General features: G+C 43.3%; 1 protein-coding gene across 4 annotated transcripts in view; it reads left to right on the top strand.

The window, feature by feature from the left end:
• Positions 1-11,844, top strand: part of LOC136677639 (band 4.1-like protein 3) — a 50,432-nt gene extending 38,588 nt beyond the window's left edge. For 2 of the 4 annotated variants that reach the window (XM_066655216.1, XM_066655215.1), the window contains exons 16-22: positions 1,076-1,261; positions 1,811-1,891; positions 6,625-6,714; positions 7,486-7,584; positions 7,913-7,993; positions 8,227-8,342; positions 10,753-11,844. In XM_066655216.1, the coding sequence (XP_066511313.1) occupies positions 1,076-1,261; positions 1,811-1,891; positions 6,625-6,714; positions 7,486-7,584; positions 7,913-7,993; positions 8,227-8,337 (648 nt within the window). In that variant the 3' untranslated portion in view covers positions 8,338-8,342; positions 10,753-11,844. The remainder of the gene's footprint in view (positions 1-1,075; positions 1,262-1,810; positions 1,892-6,624; positions 6,715-7,485; positions 7,585-7,912; positions 7,994-8,226; positions 8,343-10,752) is intronic. The other 2 variants (XM_066655217.1, XM_066655218.1) reach the window with 2 other exon arrangements.
• The last annotated feature ends 7,172 nt before the right edge of the window (positions 11,845-19,016 follow it).

Below are 19,016 nucleotides of genomic sequence, written 5' to 3'. Positions count from 1 at the left end.
CAAGAGAAGAGACAGACACTGATTGTTCATATGTTTTGGACTAGAAAACTAAACATCACCTCATTACTATAGAAGTGAATGCATATGGTCCTTTTGAATTGGCACAGAGTTCATTAACAATTGTCTAACAATGGTGTGGATTCTAATTGCTAGTTATCGAGGAAACCCGAGTGCCTATTTATATTTACATTTATGCATTTGGCAGACGCTTTTATCCAAAGCGATTTACAAAAGAGGATCTAACATTCAAAGTACAGTACAATTTATACAAATTACCTTACATTAAGTGCAATATGCCAGGAAGTAATGGGTATTGGGCATATGGAGTGCTCAAGAAACCCATGGTTGACATATGTGATAGAGGATACACTGAAAGCAGATAACAGCCCCAATTTATTTTGAAAATGAGTCCCTTGCAACCTCCTGATGGTCGTTCCAACTCTTTGCGCCTCTAGGTAGCCAGCTTTTAAAAAGTTGCTTTTAAAAAACGCAATTGAAGGCACTAAAGGGCAAAGCACCAAATAAAATATAATGTTAATATCACTAAATTTTTTTTTTTTTTTTTTTTTGCTGAAGATGTTGAATTGTATGTCACGTCCTCTTCTCTACATACTGTAACACTTGTCAACAGTTACCTTCTATTTTCATTTAATTTCCCCTCTTCATTCTCAGTTATTTCTGTTTTTGTGCATCACTATATGTGACTGGTTGTTGTAACCTCTGATCAGGTTTTGTCAGTCAAATGTTTAAACCCAAACCTACTGAGTTTGGAAGCGTTAATATCTTTGATATGTATCGATACTGCAGTAATTAAAACACTACAGAAATGTTGTGAATAAACTTTCCGACAACTAATCAAAACACTAATGGTGCATGATAAGTCTGTGGCCAGTTTACTTGCTTTTTAAAAATTTGAGTGTTTTATGGTTAACCAGAAAAAAATGGTCATTAAATGTCACTCATATTTAAAAGATGGTAATATTGGCCCAGAAATTCTTTACTGTGCATCCCTACTGGACACCACATGTTTGTGTACCTTACCTTTTCCTCCTGTCTGTGATTGGTGGGTGGTCAGGAGACTGACACTCCAGAGGAGCTGCTCAAGAGGCAGACAAACCTCAACCAGTTGAAGAGGTCATTTTTGGAGACTCGTCCTGAGTCAGGAGACAGCGAATGGGACAGGAGACTGTCCTCTTCCCCTGCTCGCTCTCCGCACCGGGACAACACACCCACCGTACAACCTCTCATGCCCTTACAGGAAGTAAGACCTGTGTGTGACACTGGAAGTGTAGCACATGCATGAAGAGTGAGAGGGACAGCTCACTGTAACAGCTGCTATTGGATTGGCTCACTGCAGAGCGATTAGCATATTTTGGCTTTGTAGAACGTTCTAGACATTTGGCATGTTACAAGACAACAGCGTTTAACACCACTTCTGATTTCCCCAAATATTAGTGGGTATTGTTTGTTTGAAATACTTGAGTAAGTTTAACTGGATTATAATTAGTAATTCTTCAGTAGCTGAACAAATACAGGGCTTAGCTGGGGCTAAGTGAGGGTTTTGCTTATTCCCTAAGCTAATTATCAAGCTTGAGCAGATCTTGAGCCAAGATTTTGCTTGTTTTAAGCCATCAGTGCAGATTTTGCCTTATTTAGGATTTGTCTTGCAGCTTGCATGATTTTTCTCATGACTCATGTACCATACGGACCATGTTCAACACCCACCTAAAGCTTTAACAATCTTGACACTTGTACTTTAGGTTTTCACCAAAGTGGTATAAACTGACACCTTTTCTGTCTTCCTCTTTAGCCTGCAGAAGATGCCAAAGCAGAACCTCCTCAGGATGATTCAGAAGAAAAGCCTGAGCTACAGGAGGCCAGCACCACTGAGGTAGCCCTAATGCCTTAGCCGTTATTGTACTGTCCAAGCACGATGTGTTCTGCATCACTGCTAGTTTCATTGGCCTTGATCTCATGTGATATTTGGGTTTGGAATTTGCTCGTGTAATGGCCATGTCTGGAACAAGAATGTAGTCTAGACACTGCGGGGGAGGGCAGATGCTGAAGTTTTCCCGTTTTCCCACCATTTTTCCCGTTTGCTTAGAGTTGTTGTTGTTGAAAACCACAGAATATCTTTAGCATTATATCATACTCATGCCTGGAAATTGTTTTGGGACAAAATCCAATTCTCACCATAAGAAGCAATTGCTTCTGTGTCTGTAAATACTCTTAGGACCAAGTTATTAATGTTGCCTTTCGCTTGGGTGCTGTGCTATATTTAGCTCTGAATTCTTTTTCTTTAGCATGCATATTATCGTTTAATCTCTTGGACAAGCTCCACTTTGCTACCATGAGAGGAAAACTGTACTGCTATGATGGATGATTCTCCCAGAGGACCTGTTAGTGGCATCTTGTCTTTGTTAAACAAATGTTACATGTGGGCTGGGTGGGTACTCGTGGTTAATTTGCTCCTCCAACGGTCAAACAATGCCCCTGTTGGAGGTCAACAGCCTCATGACTAAGCTAAATCATTATTATAATCTGTAGTGGAGTAATCAGTTTTGGAGAAGGTCTGTTGCAGGGTGTTTAGAGTAACTCCCAACATCACTTGCAACAAACTAATGTTTGCATCAACTAATACAGCATCAACAGCCACCAGAAATGACCAGGCAGGCGATAGTAGACCAAAGCAAGACCTAAACATCAAGCCAATGAAGGAGCAGTCTGACTGCAGTATGGACATCATGAAGACCATGACACAAATTGTAGTCGCGTACATGGTGCAGAGGCCCATACATCACGATATGGAATGGAAAACACATGCTTTGTGGATGTGTCAACGATACTGAAGTCTTTAGTACATTCCCACAGACCATTTTATACAGTGTCAAGAGTGTTGTTTGATCTCTTAGCTCTCTGTTAATACCTGAACATTTTTATTATTCATTTTTATTTTTGTTCATGACAAGATGCCCCCACTTCTGTTGACACACTAAAAATAAAAATACCAAAACAAATATGTAGAATTATTATTAGTCTTTATTGGTTTGAGCAAGAACCCAGAACAGAACTGAGAACTTACTGAATAGCAGTGTTTTAAATTAGAGCTGCAACTGAAACAGCGATTTGCTTTTAAGGCAAGATGAGGGCAATCGGATGGAGGGGCAGCTTGGGTCCTTTAAAAAAACCCTTAAACAAGCTTGAGTCCTGTAAATATCCTCACCGTGGGATTATTAAATGATTATCTTAAAAACTAAAAAACCTGATTAGAAAAATGTCACAAGGTGGTATTAGTCAATACTTATTTTCAGAGTAGAAACGTCACAAGCCATTCCATTCTGTCACTTTTATGCTATGTTCTATCAGTTCTCTCACGTTGTCCACTTGAAAGTACTGCCAGATCTGTGAATTGTGTATTATTTTATTAGGTACAGGTGCTTTCTACAAGTTATGTAGTGTGTTTTTCTGTTATGTATAATAGAAAACTTATAAAGTGTAAAGTATCCTTTGCATCTCACAGAGTTCAGGTGTCAAACAAGACTTACATCCTGCAGTTTTAAAGGAGGTGCTGGAGGATGAGGATGCCAGACAGACTGATAAGGATCAGCCACCTACATATGAGGATGAAGAGGAAAAGTTAGCTTCTTGTTATACTCCGGAGAAATCTCCTTTTACTGAGGCACAGGAGGAGGTCTCATCACCTTATGGAGACTGTGAGAAGTTAGTTCTTTATGAGGCTGATAAGCCACATCCTTGTGAGGCTGAGGAGAAGTCACCTGCATATGAGACGGAGGAGAAGTCACATCCTTGTGAGGCTGAGGAGAAGTCGCCTTCTCGTGAGGCTGAGGAGAAGTCGCCTTCTCGTGAGGCTGAGGAGAAGTCGCCTTCTCGTGAGGCTGAGGAGAAGTCGCCTTCTCGTGAGGCTGAGGAGAAGTCGCCTTCTCGTGAGGCTGAGGAGAAGTCGCCTTCTCGTGAGGCTGAGGAGAAGTCGCCTTCTCGTGAGGCTGAGGAGAAGTCGCCTTCTCGTGAGGCTGAGGAGAAGTCGCCTTCTCGTGAGGCTGAGGAGAAGTCGCCTTCTCGTGAGGCTGAGGAGAAGTCGCCTTCTCGTGAGGCTGAGGAGAAGTCGCCTTCTCGTGAGGCTGAGGAGAAGTCGCCTTCTCGTGAGGCTGAGGAGAAGTCGCCTTCTCGTGAGGCTGAGGAGAAGTCGCCTTCTCGTGAGGCTGAGGAGAAGTCGCCTTCTCGTGAGGCTGAGGAGAAGTCGCCTTCTCGTGAGGCTGAGGAGAAGTCGCCTTCTCGTGAGGCTGAGGAGAAGTCGCCTTCTCGTGAGGCTGAGGAGAAGTCGCCTTCTCGTGAGGCTGAGGAGAAATCACCTCAATATGAGGCCGAGGAGGAGTCGCCTCACTGTGACCCTGAGGAAAATGTAGCTCCTTGTGAGGCCGAGAAGTCGCCTCGCTGTGAGGCCGAGGAGGAGTCGCCTCACGGTGACCCTGAGGAAAATGTAGCTCCTTGTGAGGCCGAGGAGAAGTCTCCTCACTGTGAGGCTGAGGAGCAGTCACTTCAGTATGAGGCTGAGGAGAAATCACCTCAATATGAGGCCGAGGAGAAATCACCTCACTGTGACCCTGAGGAAAATGTAGCTCCTTGCGAGGCAGAGATGTCACCTCCATATGAAGATGCTATATATGAGGCACAGAAAGTGAAGTCATCAGAAACACTAGAGAATGCCATAAATGACAGAAAAGATTGTTCACCAGTAACTCAATGCTTGGCTGAAGAGTTACAGTCACCAGCTAATGGGTTAGAACAAGCTAAAAATGAAATCCAGTTGTCAGAATTGGGAAATCACAGCACTACGATGCAGTCCCTCCCACTCTGTGAGGACCGTAACATTGTAGAGCGGTTTATAGATGAGGTTGTTTGTGCTGTTATGGAAGAATTGTTGCCACTCAACGCTCGATTTGGAAACACCATTAAAAGGGAAATGGGAGAGCAGACCACAGTATTTGAAAGCATGTTGCCAGAGTCAACCAATCAGAGCACAGCTGGCCTGGTATGTAGAGCCCAAGAGAATGCTGAAAATTCTGCAATGGCTCCCCCTTCTGGTGAAGCTCAGATATACATGGCAGAGCAGGATCTTATCCAACCTGACTTTGCTGATGCTGCTCCAGTGCTGGCTCCTCAGACTTGTATCGAGGAGGATGACCTTTCTGCTCATATCCCTTTGGAGAAGACAGAAGAAACCGATGAAGAGTTAGAGACAAACAGGTGGTTGCCTGAGATTGTGACAATGAAGGAAGGTGATGCTGTGCAAATGGAGGCTATGGTGACAGCGGGAGAGATGGACTCTGTGCTGTCACTTGCTGCCCAGTGCATGGGAGATGATGATGGAGAAATAGGAGATTTATCTCTTGCGGAAAGTCAATGTATGTATATGATGTATGACAAATCATCAAGTCCCACCATTGAAGAAGATCCCTTGTGTTCTGAGAACAGTCAGGATGTGCTGGAAGAGAAGGAACAGTCCACAAGTTCAGGAAGCTCTACCCCTACCATAAGGTTAATCTCTGAAGATGTTGATAGCTTCAATCACGAAGAGAGAGAGATTTCAGAAGAGATTAGCACTGATAATTATCTTGGCTCATCCACTGAGGAGCTAGAAGATCTGAATGAAGAAAGTGATCTATCAACATTGGGAACTTGTACCACTTTAGTGCAACTTGTGCCATCTCAAGAGGACATGCAAAAGGACGTCATGGAAGAACAATTGCCACCAGATACCGAAGTTGGCGAGGAAAGTGAGGAAGGATTTGGAAGCTCTGCACCACTAGAGACACGAGGAGTAGTCTGTGAAAACAAAGAGAAACCAAACGATAAGAAGGATGTAGAGGAGGATCCACAGGAAATGGAGAGGATGAAGGAGGAAATGAACCCAGTTAGTGCTGCTGCAATGCCTCTCCTAGAGGTAACCAGACCCTGAGGCTCCTGGATGACTTTAACCATTCACTGAGTCTTTCTCGATGCCTGGCACCAGCTCTTGACTAATACCGGACTCCAGAGGGACTTCTCTCACTCTCCTTAGCTCTGATTTCTGACTCCAAGTGATCACTGTAGACTTCAAGAGAAATGATAACCGTCACTGTTTACAGTTTTCCCACAGTGCTCACGTTTGCATGACCACATTTGGATCACAGGATTGTTTAACCGTGACACAATAGCATGACATTTAATAAGTCTGCTGTGTTTCCATGATGAACGTAAATGAAAAGCCTGCATGGTGTTTTGCATGGGTTTGTGCAGGGTTGAACATTAACAACTGCTCAGTTACCAGGGGTGTGTAAAATACATGGTTAGACAGCAGCGTTGTAAAGTGCCTTGTCTGGTTTCCGTATTCAAATGGTGTAGCGTAAGACTTTCAGTGGGTAGGTTGGGCCTGAAGTTAATATTGAACCCTGAAGAGTGTTGTCAGGATGCATGTTGTGGCATGCATTACGTGTGATGTCTTCTAAAATGAAGGTGTTTGAGGGAAGAATCCGGAGTATTAGTAATTAAATTAAGACTGTGATTGAAGGATGTTTCGGTATCGTCTTGTTCCATGTCTCTGACTGATCTCCACTATCTGTGCAGCAGTCTGAAGAACCAGCGCAACCAGTGATGACCACAGAGGTGCCTGTAGTTCATACCGAGACCAAAACCATCACGTATGAATCTGCTGAGGTACAGTGCCATTTACAAGTATTAGCATCATTATCTAATGCTGATGTAAAATTGAGTTTTCTAAGGGAATTTACATTTGGGATGTGTCAAGACATGCGTCAACAAAATGACGAATCAGTTAAAGGAACAAGGGCGCAGGTGGCGCAGCAGGTTAGTGTCGCAGTCACACAGCTCCAGGGACCTGGAGGTTGTGGGTTCGATTCCCGCTCCGGGTGACTGTCTGTGTTCTCCCTGTGTCTGCGTGGGTTTCCTCCGGGTGCTCCGGTTTCCTCCCACAGTCCAAAAACACACGTTGGTAGGTGGACTGGCGACTCAAAAGTGTCCGTAGGTGTGTCTGTGTTTCCCTGTGAAGGACTGGCCTTGCGCCCATTGATTCCAGGTAGGCTCTGGACCCACCGCGACCCTGAACTGGAGAAGCGCTTAAAGATAATGAATGAATGAATAAGTTAAAGGAACACTAGGTAGTATTTTTACCTTTAAATTACAGTTTCAAAGTCCTTGTGATACTTCTCTGACCTGTAATAGAGAGAACAGAGCCTCTGTCATTTCTGCTTTAGGCTCAGCACTGCAGACACTGCACTATGTAACAATTGGGGGAGAGTACGAAACTATCTCCCTCCCTCCCTCTTGATTATAGGATAGTGCTGTAAAGGTGAATTACGGCCTGCAACTGTAGGGGGAGCCTCAGTGCAAAAAAAATCAAAGCATGCTTAGTGTTCCTTTAAATGTTTGGAGATTATTTGAAATCGCTCACTCTTGGGAAACGTGTAGGTCGATGCCAATGGTGACACAGACCCTGGAGTCCTGATGAGTGCACAGACCATCACATCTGAGAACAACAGCACCACAACCACCACACACATCACAAAGGTCAGTGCCCTGAACCCTGTGCATACCCTCTGCATATTAACTACAGCCATGTTTTAACTCAGCTTTCTCTCTCTCTTTCTCTCCTCTCTCTTCTCTCTCTTTTTCTCTCTCTCTTTTTCTCTCTTCTCCCTCTCTCTCTCTTTCTCTTCTCTCTCTTTTTCTCTCTTCTCTCTCTTTTTCTCTCTTCTCTCTCTTTCTCTCTTTTCTCTCTTTCTCTCTTCTCTCTCTTTTTCTCTTTCTCTCTCTTCTCTCTTTTTCTCTTTCTCTCTTTTCTCTCTTTCTCTCTCTTTCTCTCTCTCTCTCTCTCTCTCTCTCTCCCTCCTTTTAGACAGTGAAGGGAGGCATCTCAGAGACACGAATTGAGAAGAGGATTGTCATCACAGGAGATGCAAATATTGATCATGACCAGGTACGGAATCTGTCTGACACTTGTATACTTTCCTCGTCCAAACCTAATTTATGGGCTTTTGAATAATTTGAAAAGAACGCTCCACATTGCATGTTGAAATTGAACAAATGGATCATTAACATTGTTAATTCAATGACTGATTATTCTTTCTTGCCTTATTCTGATGATCCTCCTGTGTGCGCTGTGTCCTCTGTCTCCCCCTGGTTTTCTTGCATGGGATTGCTCTGAGCTAGGCTCTGGCTCAGGCTATAAAAGAGGCTAAAGAGCAGCACCCAGACATGTCAGTCACCAAGGTAGTGGTTCATAAAGAGACGGAGATCTCACCTGGTGACAGTGGCCAGTGACAGAGGTAAGGGGGGACACAGGTGTGTTAATACATGGTGGACTCGGCATGCTCATTTCAGCTCTCTGCTCTTTTTAGCTGTTTTTTTTTTTTTGCATTCTGTGTTTGTGTGTGGTTTGATGCACAGCTGTGCTCTGTAGCAGGGTGGTCTGCTTTTGCTTGTTATTGTTATTTCTCATCTAATTTAAGGTTGCCTCACAATGGAGGGACATTTTTAATAGAGCTGAATGGTGCGCATTAATTTAAAAATTAAATGACCAACTCCTCAACTGATTCAAACCAGTACACCATTTATTAGACTTCCACTATAAATGGCTATTAAATGATTTATTCCTCAGGAGGCATGTTGTGAAGATAAAAGACTGTCTGCTTGCGTAAGAAAGAGGAAACTGAAAAACCAAGAGTACTTTTAATCAAATAAGTATTAAAAGATAAAGAAAATATAGGCCCTACACTTGTACTAGACCTGGTAGACCACTGAAGCTGTTATCTTCAAATGACTAGTACTTGAAGCTTTAATCTTTGAGACTGAGGAGAAAGTCAAGCTCCGCTCGTGTTTCAGATCTTGTTTCAGTACATGCTTCTACTTTGTGTAGACAGCTCTATGCCATGAGTCTGAAACAAGCTGTTCCTGAGAAAAGGAAATAGACAGCAAAGATGCCTTTGTGATAGATCAGTTAAAGAAGCCGTCTGACATGTGGAGTGAGGTGGACTGATCAGTCTCGTTTTTACAACCAACTTCTGAGACTGAACTTTTAAAGAGGGGTGTGTAGGAGCCGTTAACTTTACAGCCATTAGTGTGTGCATGCAAGGTTGGCTTTGGAAATAGGAAGCTTTCTGGATGCATGGGCTTCTACCTGTGTTTCGTCTCTCTCCTCATCAAGGTCTGCTTTTGTTGCTGCACCACCATCACTTATTGCTTTTTTTTCTCTTGTTTCCAGTGTATGAACGGCACACTGTTTACCTTTGTGTGCTATTTCTCACTAACATTCTTCTGTTGCCTTTGGATTAATAAAAATAATAATGATAATAATAATTAAAAAAAAACAACAACCTCTAATGCTGTATGAATGAGTGAAACATGACCTGTTTATGACTGACCTGAGAACAGTGGGGCTTCCTGATCTATACCACCCTTATTTTTTAAAAACGCTTTATTCTGTCAATGTGAATATGGGCTGGTTATGGTGTGTTGTGTGTGGAGAGTCTCTATCTGCATGCTAAAGTCTTGAGTCCTGGTTCTGAATGATTTGCGTACGTCTGTAGACTTTGACTTTAGTCTAGACCAGGGGTCGGCAACCCGCGGCTCTTTGATCCCTCTGATGCGGCTCAGCTTTTGAAAATAATTAATGAGTATTTAATTAAAATGTATTTTATTTTGTTTTGTTCATTTTCAAAATGTAGTTCTATGAAGATTATTGCGATCTTGTAACATCTAAAATATTTTAATGTTTAAGATATTTTTTTTGCTCTTAATACACGTCACAACTTCCAACGTGCGACACCCGCCAGTGTGCGGTTTCTTGAACTTTTTGACAGCTGACTGCACGGCGCTAGTAAAATAATGACAGCACGCAGAGAGAGGACGGCGTTTTTGTTTACTGCCAGTGGATAATTTATTTAATAATTAAGTTTTTTTTCAGACATTGAGTATTTTACTTAACCATCAACACAACGTCTTTTTTTTTCGGAGTTAAAAATGTTTTGTTGCATGCAGAAATGTTATTTAATTTTCTCTGCAATCGTTCATTAATTTCATAAATGTAACACAGTATAGTTTGTTTATACACAGCACAAAGGCACAGTGTTATTTCATTTAAAACTTCAAAAGGGTTTTGTGGCTCCCAGTGTTTTCTTTACTGTGTGAAACAGGTCCAAACGGCTCGTTGAGTGGTAAAGGTTGCCGACCCCTGGTCTAGACGCACTTTAAAGGACACTTCAACACTTTTTTAATCTAATCTCTCGCTGCCACATCTGTGGTCTATGGCTCTTGTCGATTAAGACTTGAACAAGGCTTGAAACCTGTTTTCCAGTATATGGAAAAGGACAGAAGCTTCTGAAGTAATAAATCAAAAGTAATAAGAAAACTATTCAATGTAATGCGTTATAAAGTCTTGCACACAGAGTTGAGCAACGTGCCATTGACTTCTATTTAAGTTCTGAGTGAGTTCTCTTCTGTAGTTACATGGAAATATGTGGTAACCGACAGCATTATACCGAAGCAGTAAATGGAGATTAGATTACAAAACAAGGGAGTGTTCCTGCACTAGTCATAGCTTTTGTGCTGATGTTGGACCGCCATGTTTCTCAGAATGCTCTTTAATAAGACATCCATGTAGCGTTTCCCCTCGCCGCCGGTTTATTTGACTTACGTTTACCTCCACATACGCTGACCACTCTCTAATTTTGCATTTAGGACTAAGGGCCAGTCTGAGAGAGAGAGAGGACAGTTCCGTCTTTCGCCGTGCCATCAAAATGGACGCCTCCCTCCTCTGAGTCATGACCTCGACCCTCAGACAACAGTGGAACGAATCCTCACGTGCCGGGACAGTGGGGAATAACCATTCAGACCCACTCTACGCCTCAGCCTCGTGCCATTCCACATCTGAGCCATCCACAGGATGAGGACGCCAGCTCTGCTTCTCGATGGCATGCTAAAACTTCACCGCTACCAGCAATAACGTCAACAGGCCACAGACTCATCCAGCACTCAAACACGATCCGTTCGACTGCCTTAATCAGATGTTTTTAATCATAGTGTTTAATTTATGCAACTTAAATATATTTATAGTCAAGCACTCCAGCTTAAACATCGGGGACTGTTAGGGAAAGGTGTTTCAACATGTGGGAGGTGTTTCAAATGAGGTTATGCAAAACTGCAGGCAGTAACTCCGTGCCAACTGCATTATAACAACCCACCCCCTTCGCTACATTGTTCCAGGTCTTTCTCCAGTGAGAGCCACTTATGCTGACCCTTAATTAACCTAGTGGTTTTTAACAGACGACGTTGAGCTCTGTGACTAGGGAAACCAACTGAGTCTCTGCTTGTAAACTGAAACCACGTTAATTCTCCGCATGGAAATGTTTCTACTTTCATCACAAGCTTTTATTTTCCTTTCTCACCGAGTGGTAAATTTATAAACAGCAGCAAAGTACTAGAAAGAGACTATGCCACTATTTGAAGGGCTTCTTCTGGTTTTCGTGATAACCAGCAAAACCTAACTGTTTTCTTTTGTTTGTTTGTTTGCTTGTTTTTAAATCCCCTCCCTTGTTTTTGCCCTGGCTGAGACACAGAATGGACCAGAATGTGATGTGCGGCTAGAAATGGTGCTTCAGTGCATTCGGGCTTTTCTTGACCTGGTCCCATGTGTCAAAAGTCGGGACAGAACCAATCCCGTAGTCCTCTTCTTACTCCTAAACACAGCCTCTGTTATACCAATGACATTCAAATAATGTGATTTATTTTTGTTTTGTTTTGTTTGTTTTATTTTTGAATAAAATATCATTGAAATCAACTGAGATTTCCAGCGGAATACATTTCTTAAAAATGTCGGTAATAGGAGCGTTTTGTTCAATTCTTTTTTTAAAGGGAAATTCGGGAGTCTTTGTGGGATGAGAGGGAGTGGACAAACAGCTGGACTGTTGTTGGAGTTGTGGCCACTAGGTGGTGTAGTGCTTTAAAGAATGATTCAGTTCTCCTTTGAGTGAAACTGAAATGAATGAAGACGGTTTAGAGCGAGACCCTTTGGGAGACCTTCTACATATGTTTTTTAATTATGACCCAATACCAACCGTTCTGCAAGGACAGTGTTATGAGGCAGTGGTATGGACTATTGACTTTGGACGAGAGGAACTCTCACATCACTCGAACCGAAGGCCTGTTATAGACGTTCTTAGGGTTTTGTACCTAAGTAGCATCAGTGTCATCAGATCAATGATCACCTCGCCTGTTCTGTGGATGAAACATCATGGGACTGCAGTGGATTGTGGGTGAAGGACCCATGACCACCACTGTTGGGGAGAATGTGGTAAAATGGGACGGCTACAGCCCTGCACACTTAATAGGCCAGTGTACAGTAAGCAAGGGTGCAAGTGCGAGTAATTGGACGCTGCCTTTAACAATATTTAGGCGAAAGAGATAGGAATACGAGGATTAATTAGGCACTTTTTAAAGATGAACTAAACCTACTCAATTCAAGTCACAGTTTAAGGTTCTGATGTGAAATTATAAATGAACCGTGTGGAAAAGTGATGTCAGGCTCCGGTGGATGGAGGGTTAGTTAAAGCATGGCTGGTGGCAGTGTGTTCTACCACAGATCTGCTTTCTGAGTTACACAGAGTGGCAGTGCATTACAGTGTACCGCAAGTCTGCTTTCTGCATTTCTTTATCCCTTTCTATCCCACCCTAGTGTTCGTGGTAATAAGTGACATAGTCTGGGTTAAGTGTGTGTGTGTGTGCACTCTCGTTCTGGAATATGGCCTCATTCTTGGCTTGAAAAGGCATAATAATAATGTACCGTTCCTTGTATCCCCAAGTAGAGTCTGTAGCAGTGTAGGATTATGTAGAGCAGTTGTGGAAGAGAGTACCTGTATTTCAATCATTATCCCTGTGTGTGTGTGTGTATTTTTCAGCCGGTTTTCATTAGCAGGAGGTCGTTCCCTCTGTGCCAGACCACACTCCTCCTCGCCTCCGCTCTCCAGAGCCATAGAGCCTCAGGCGTCCCTGAATACTACACTACTCTGTTACTGACCTACAATTCCCAACAATGCTGCTTCAGACTGTTCTCCATTTGTTTGAACAGTAAGTATTTCTATGTGAAGATAAGTGAAAACGCCCTCTGCAGGGAACACACACATCTGGTATTTTCCTGTGTATATGCCGTGTACATATACATTTTAGTTTTAATGTTTTTAAAACCCATAAAATGTACACACCAAGCCCCGATGTGTGTAAACTCCTTATTAATCCACTTAATTTCAGAAGAACTGTTGACTGAGTAGGTGTCCTTTAACCCTTAGGTTGAAATAAAATAAACCACAGTGTGTTCTTGCAGATACGAGCACTTGTAGACATCACTGGCTTGTTGCTGTTGCAGCTCATTAGACACGAATAAAGCTCTAGGCTTGTGTTTTAATGCTAAAGATACTTCCAGATAAGATGGCTATCAGTAAGATGAAACATCTGGTGTTGAGTAGAGAGAGAGAGAGACCTGCTTGGGGTTTATTAGCTGTTTCACATTCCCTCTAGTCTCCAGGGTCAGCAGTGATGACCTGATAACATCTGTGTGCATGTGTGTGAGCAAGTGTATGCGCTTCCACAATAAAAGCACATTCGTTTTTAATGATGTATACAACTTAAGTGCATTCAGCCCAAAACAAAAGCTTTGATTAGGCCACGTACCAACACCGTTCCGTCTCATCTCAGAGGAACTGAGGAGAGTTCTGTCACTCCACAGAACAAAGTCCCTCTGCTCCCAGCACAACGTTGTGGGGTTTATAGCCCAGTGGGGTCGACACTTGGCATTGAGCATGGTGACCTTAGCCTTGTGCGGTTGCTCCGGAGCAGACAATTACTTTCCATTCAAAGCTAATGGCAATAATTATGAATAATAACTACACATAATGGATATGGGCAGTTTCTATAGTATTGTAGTGGGAGCTGGTATGAGGCTACCTTTGTTCTTGCGAGGACACAAAGCCATATGTGTCTAGAACAGCATACCACATAAGCACACACACACACACACACTTAAGCAGTTCATGGCTGCAACTGTCTCCATGTGTGTGTGATCTGTGGTGCATAACTCAGTTTAATTAAATTCCTCAGCTTCTCATTCTCTATCTCCTAAATCACTCAGAAGCTGAGCCGTGTGTGTTTACCAGGTATATATCACTTTGTGGGGACCAAAACTTGTTTACACACTCACACTGTGTGGATTCTGCTGGTCCCCTCAAAGTCAGTCATTACGTTTTAAAGGAACACTAGGTAGTATATTTTTTACCTTAAAATTACAACTTCAAAGGCACTGTGATGCTCCACTGTTCTGTAACAGAGAGAATACAGCCTCTGTTTGTCCTTGTCCAGGCTTGAAACTGCAGAAACGGCACTATGTAACTTTTGCAGGAGGGTCAAAAGGGTCTCCCTTTTACTCTTTTATCTAGTGGAACTCCAGTGATGGATCTCCAGGCAGTACATTTGCAATCTAACAAACTCCCCTTCAATACCCTTGACCTCAATGATTGGGTGAGCAGGTACCTACCAGTTTTTGGCTATGACTATGAGTCACCTACAGTGTAGTTTTATTTAGTTCCCAAATTTCTACCTCAAAAGTTTAGATGCAAAGTGTCTTGTGTTTGCCTAGCACTCACTCACTCATTCGTGTTTAGCAGGCTGAGGACTTTCCAAAAGGGGGCGCTGGTAGCATTGTTTTTGACACTCTCGCATTTTCAAAGAAGCCATCTTTGTATGTGTTTACTTGTATCGTGTTGTTATATCTTTTGCCATATTGCCAACCCTTACTGGCCCTAATTTTCTCTGTGTGCTTGTTATGAGTGCCACATGTCTTCTGTCCTTGCCATGGTTCACACACTGTCCTTGGCTCTGCAGATCTGCCCTGAATCCAGGCTTTCTTACTGTGGCTTTGAGGACTTAAGTGCCCTCTGAAGACAAACTTGATTTAATGCCCCTGAGCATGCTAAATGCTCTAATGTCATTAAAAGCAGTTCTGGGAAGAGTTTCTCTCATCTCCAGCCGTCATCGTGCAGTAATCAGCTCCAGATATGAATGAACACACAGTAATCAGCTCACAGCCTTCTCTTCTTTTAGATCTCCTCTTTCTTCAGGCTTCACTTCTTCTCATCTCTGCTTGTCTCGTCTCTTGTCATCGCTCTACTCTCATTTAACGTCTGTAGGTTTTTCTCCTGGTCTTTGTGTCATGTACAGCGGTTCTAGGCTTGGAAATAGTATAAAGAATAAAGATATAGAATATGGAGATATATTACCCATATAAATATCAGGAGGGTGGGGTCAAACACATTTCCTCCAAGACACATGAGGCTACTGCTAAAGCAAGACTACTGAACAGTTTTAATGCATCAGAGGAGAAAGCAAACTGCTTAGATCTGTCACATCAGCGGACTGATGCCTGTGCTGGCCCGCACCATGTGCAGAAATATGAGGGCAAAGGAGGGGCCATCCTATCCACCAAGAGAGTGAGGACTGTGTTCTCTAGGACCCCCAGCTTCGAATGACTGGGGACCAAACCAGTGATCTCCTGATTATAGGGCTAACACTTGGAGCACTGCACCACTTAGGAGCCCAACAGCCGATCATTATAATCCACAGATTCAACTTGGCATGTGTTTTTTAAGCCAGATGTCCTTCCTGACACAACCCTCTCATTCGTTCAGGTTTTGGGACCAGCATTTTTCGGACTATGGGAAGAAACCAGAGCGCATAGAAGAACGCTGAACTGACTGAATGTAGACACTGGGAGAAAACAACTCCTCACAGGCAGTGACCCAAGGCGTGGATTGAAACCGGCCCCCCACTGCATACATTCATTCATTCATTCATTATCTGTAACCCTTATCCAGTTCAGGGTCGCGGTGGGTCCAGAGCCTACCTGGAATCATTGGGCACAAGGCGGGAATACACCCTGGAGGGGGCACCAGTCCTTTACAGGGCAACACACGCACTCACACCTACGGACACTTTTGAGTCTCCAATCCACCTACCAACGTGTGTTTTTGGACTGTGGGAGGAAACCGGAGCACCCAGAGGAAACCCACGCAGACACGGGGAGAACACACCAACTCGTCACAGACAGCCACCCGGAGCGGGAATCGAACTCACAACCTCCAGGCCCCTGGAGCTGTGTGACTGCGACACTGACCTGTTGCGCCACCGTGCTGCCCCGCTGCATACATATGATTTGAAATATAAATCATTAGTTAACACAGCTCCAGGGTCCTGCGATGGTGGGTTCGAGCCCTGCTTTGGGGGACTGTCTTAGAGGAGTTTGGTGTGTTCTCCCCGTGTCCATGAAGGATGTGAGTGTGTGTCTGGATCCACCGCGACCCTGAACTGGATAAGGGTTATATACCATAAATGAATGAAAAAATCTTTCAAATTTATTTTCAAAACCCCCCAAAAAGGGTTCAAACAATCTTGTTTTTTCTTAATATCGAGTGCTGCTTCTCTCAGCGTGGTTCATATCAGTGAACATCTGACCAGGACAGAGCAAGTCTAATGAGATCTTCTCCTGCAGATCTGTCATATCAAGTATTAAAGAAAGGCTGGTTATTATACAGTCAAAGTCCCTGTGATGCTGGTACAAGAGCACAATAAAGAGATCCAGCACCCGCCGAGCTGATCTCAAGATCAACACAAAGCTCTCAGCAAGAAAGACCCGCTGCCCAGGGCCTAATACAGAGCGGTAATTAAATCTTAAAACAATGTGGACGTTAACATTAGAAATAATACAGGCTCTGTTGAGGATCTCAGCAGGAGTTCAGAGGAAGAAAGAGAGATTTGAGGATTTTCAATGAGGACCCAGTTATTTCGAAGCTATTCCACTGGATCACAGATAACCACATCTACATAGTTCTGGACAAAACCAAAAAATGGGGGATTTAGAGCTGTGTGTTAGTCCCACTTAGAGTCACTGAGCTCCACCTCCAACAAAGATCAGAGCCTTTCCCTCAGATCTCTACATACACTGTGTAACTGAAATGGACTGAAGCTTTAATCTCTAAACCTAACCCTTTCTCTCTGTCTTAATCCCCCTGTCTCTTTCTATATTTCTTTCCCTCAAACACTGTTTACTACATTCTCTCTCTTTTGGTGCTTTTCCTTTGCATGGTAGACACTTGGCTTGACTTGGCACGGCCCGACTCACTTTTCAGTTCTTGGTCCCTGGTCACTTTTCCTTTGGTCTGAGATGCTCCATTCACAAGTCGACGGAGAGTCTGATACCGTCGGTGCGTTAAGCTGTACTGGCTCTGGTACTGGTCCGACATGAATCCTATTTATACACGTCATGCCAAAACAGCAGACTTCTGATTGGTCTTTTTGAGTGTCCGTGAAATTGCTTTACCCGCAGCAGTAGGTGGTTCTTGGCCATGTTACTTGGCCAAAGGCACTAGAATCTCCTTAGAGCGTCTGACGATGCAAATCATCACCCCCCCCCCCCATGCCCCCATTGAAATGTAGCCAGTGATGTTGCAAAACACCATCTCTAAGAGGAACCACAGGCTTTGAAAACCACAACAATAGCAGCAGTAATGGTGAGTGCTGTTTACTCATTGTGTATTCACATGTTGTTGTTTTTAGAGACTGATGGCGCCCCACGAGGAACTGAAGTTCTCACAGATCAGTAGTTTTTAATGGTCCTTGTTGCACATCCATCTCTTACTGGAGTTTTTTGTTGGCCACCAATCCCTGGAGTGTCTGAACCATTTCAAAAAACCACAGTGTAATTTTACAAGCTGCCGTTAAAAAAAGTTGCATAAATCTCTACTGAGGCTCTGATATTTTGTAGAGTTGGTGCTGGAGGTCTGCATTTCATTACATGCCTCTCTGGCCAGTCAGTGCTCTGCAAGGTTTACAGGTCATTTAGTCCTTGTTCAACTTGCTTTGAACTGCTAGCAAACAAGGACTAAAGAATGTACAGGCTCTTTGTACTAGGTACCAATGGAAAAGCAGAAAGACCAAGCCAAGCCAAGTAGGTACCTTGCAGTGGAAAAGCACCATCTCTCGCTCTTTCTCTCTCTGCCTCTCTGTTTCTTACTTTCTTTCCACCACTAGTGAAGCCATATTCTGGTGCTGGAGGATTGGTTCTGGACCACAATCACACTGCATCTCATCCCAATGATACCACTTAGTGCTCCATCACTCTAGATGAAACCGTTCCATTTCTCCACAGCCTCTAGCCCAGGCTTTCTATCCTCTAGCCCACACTTGCCATTGAGCACGATGACCTTAGGCTCATATGTGGCTTTACTAGCATCCCCCATTCTATTGCTCACTGCTTTTCTATGGTGATTATATACGCTGTATGAACAGCAGTACCTTTTCAAACATTGTCCAGTTTAAAATTTCAAAACTACACTTTCACCACAATCCTTCGACTAGTTTTAAAAACAATTTCCTGTGTTTCTTCTCGAAGATTATGAGACTGTTGTGTTTGTGGCTGGTTAATATAAACCCTCTGTCCAGCTGCTGTCCCACTGAGAGGGAATAAACATTAAAGCGTATCTTCTGTCTCTGTCCTCATGGTCCTGCTGTTTTCCACATGCTTTTCCAACGCTCCTGCCTTGTGATTTTTTGGTCTGAGTTGAAGGTCTAATGAACGTGACCTCTATAGTCTGCATGCAGTCAGTGTCCATCTTCACCCCCCAACATCTCACCCCTCGAACCATCTGAATCAACACAAACGTGGACTGTGAAATCTTAAAGGCTTTATAGATTGTTGGTTGTGACTGATCTTTAAAATCATTAATATGAAGACATGGTCTTGCAAAGTTTAATATCAGTTTATGAAGCATTTTGAAGTTTGTACTGATGTTAATGGCAGTTAGTGTCCCAGCCACACAGCTCCAGGCTCCAGGGGTCCTGGGTTTGGTCATCACCTCGGGTCACGGTCGGTGAGGCGTTTGTTGTGTTCTCCCTGTAGCTGC

This window comes from Hoplias malabaricus, chromosome Y (assembly GCF_029633855.1).
Source record: "Hoplias malabaricus isolate fHopMal1 chromosome Y, fHopMal1.hap1, whole genome shotgun sequence".
Taxonomy (NCBI): Eukaryota; Metazoa; Chordata; class Actinopteri; order Characiformes; family Erythrinidae; genus Hoplias; species Hoplias malabaricus.
The sequence above is the reverse complement of the archived record's forward strand: the minus strand, read 5'-3'. Positions and strand labels throughout refer to the sequence as shown.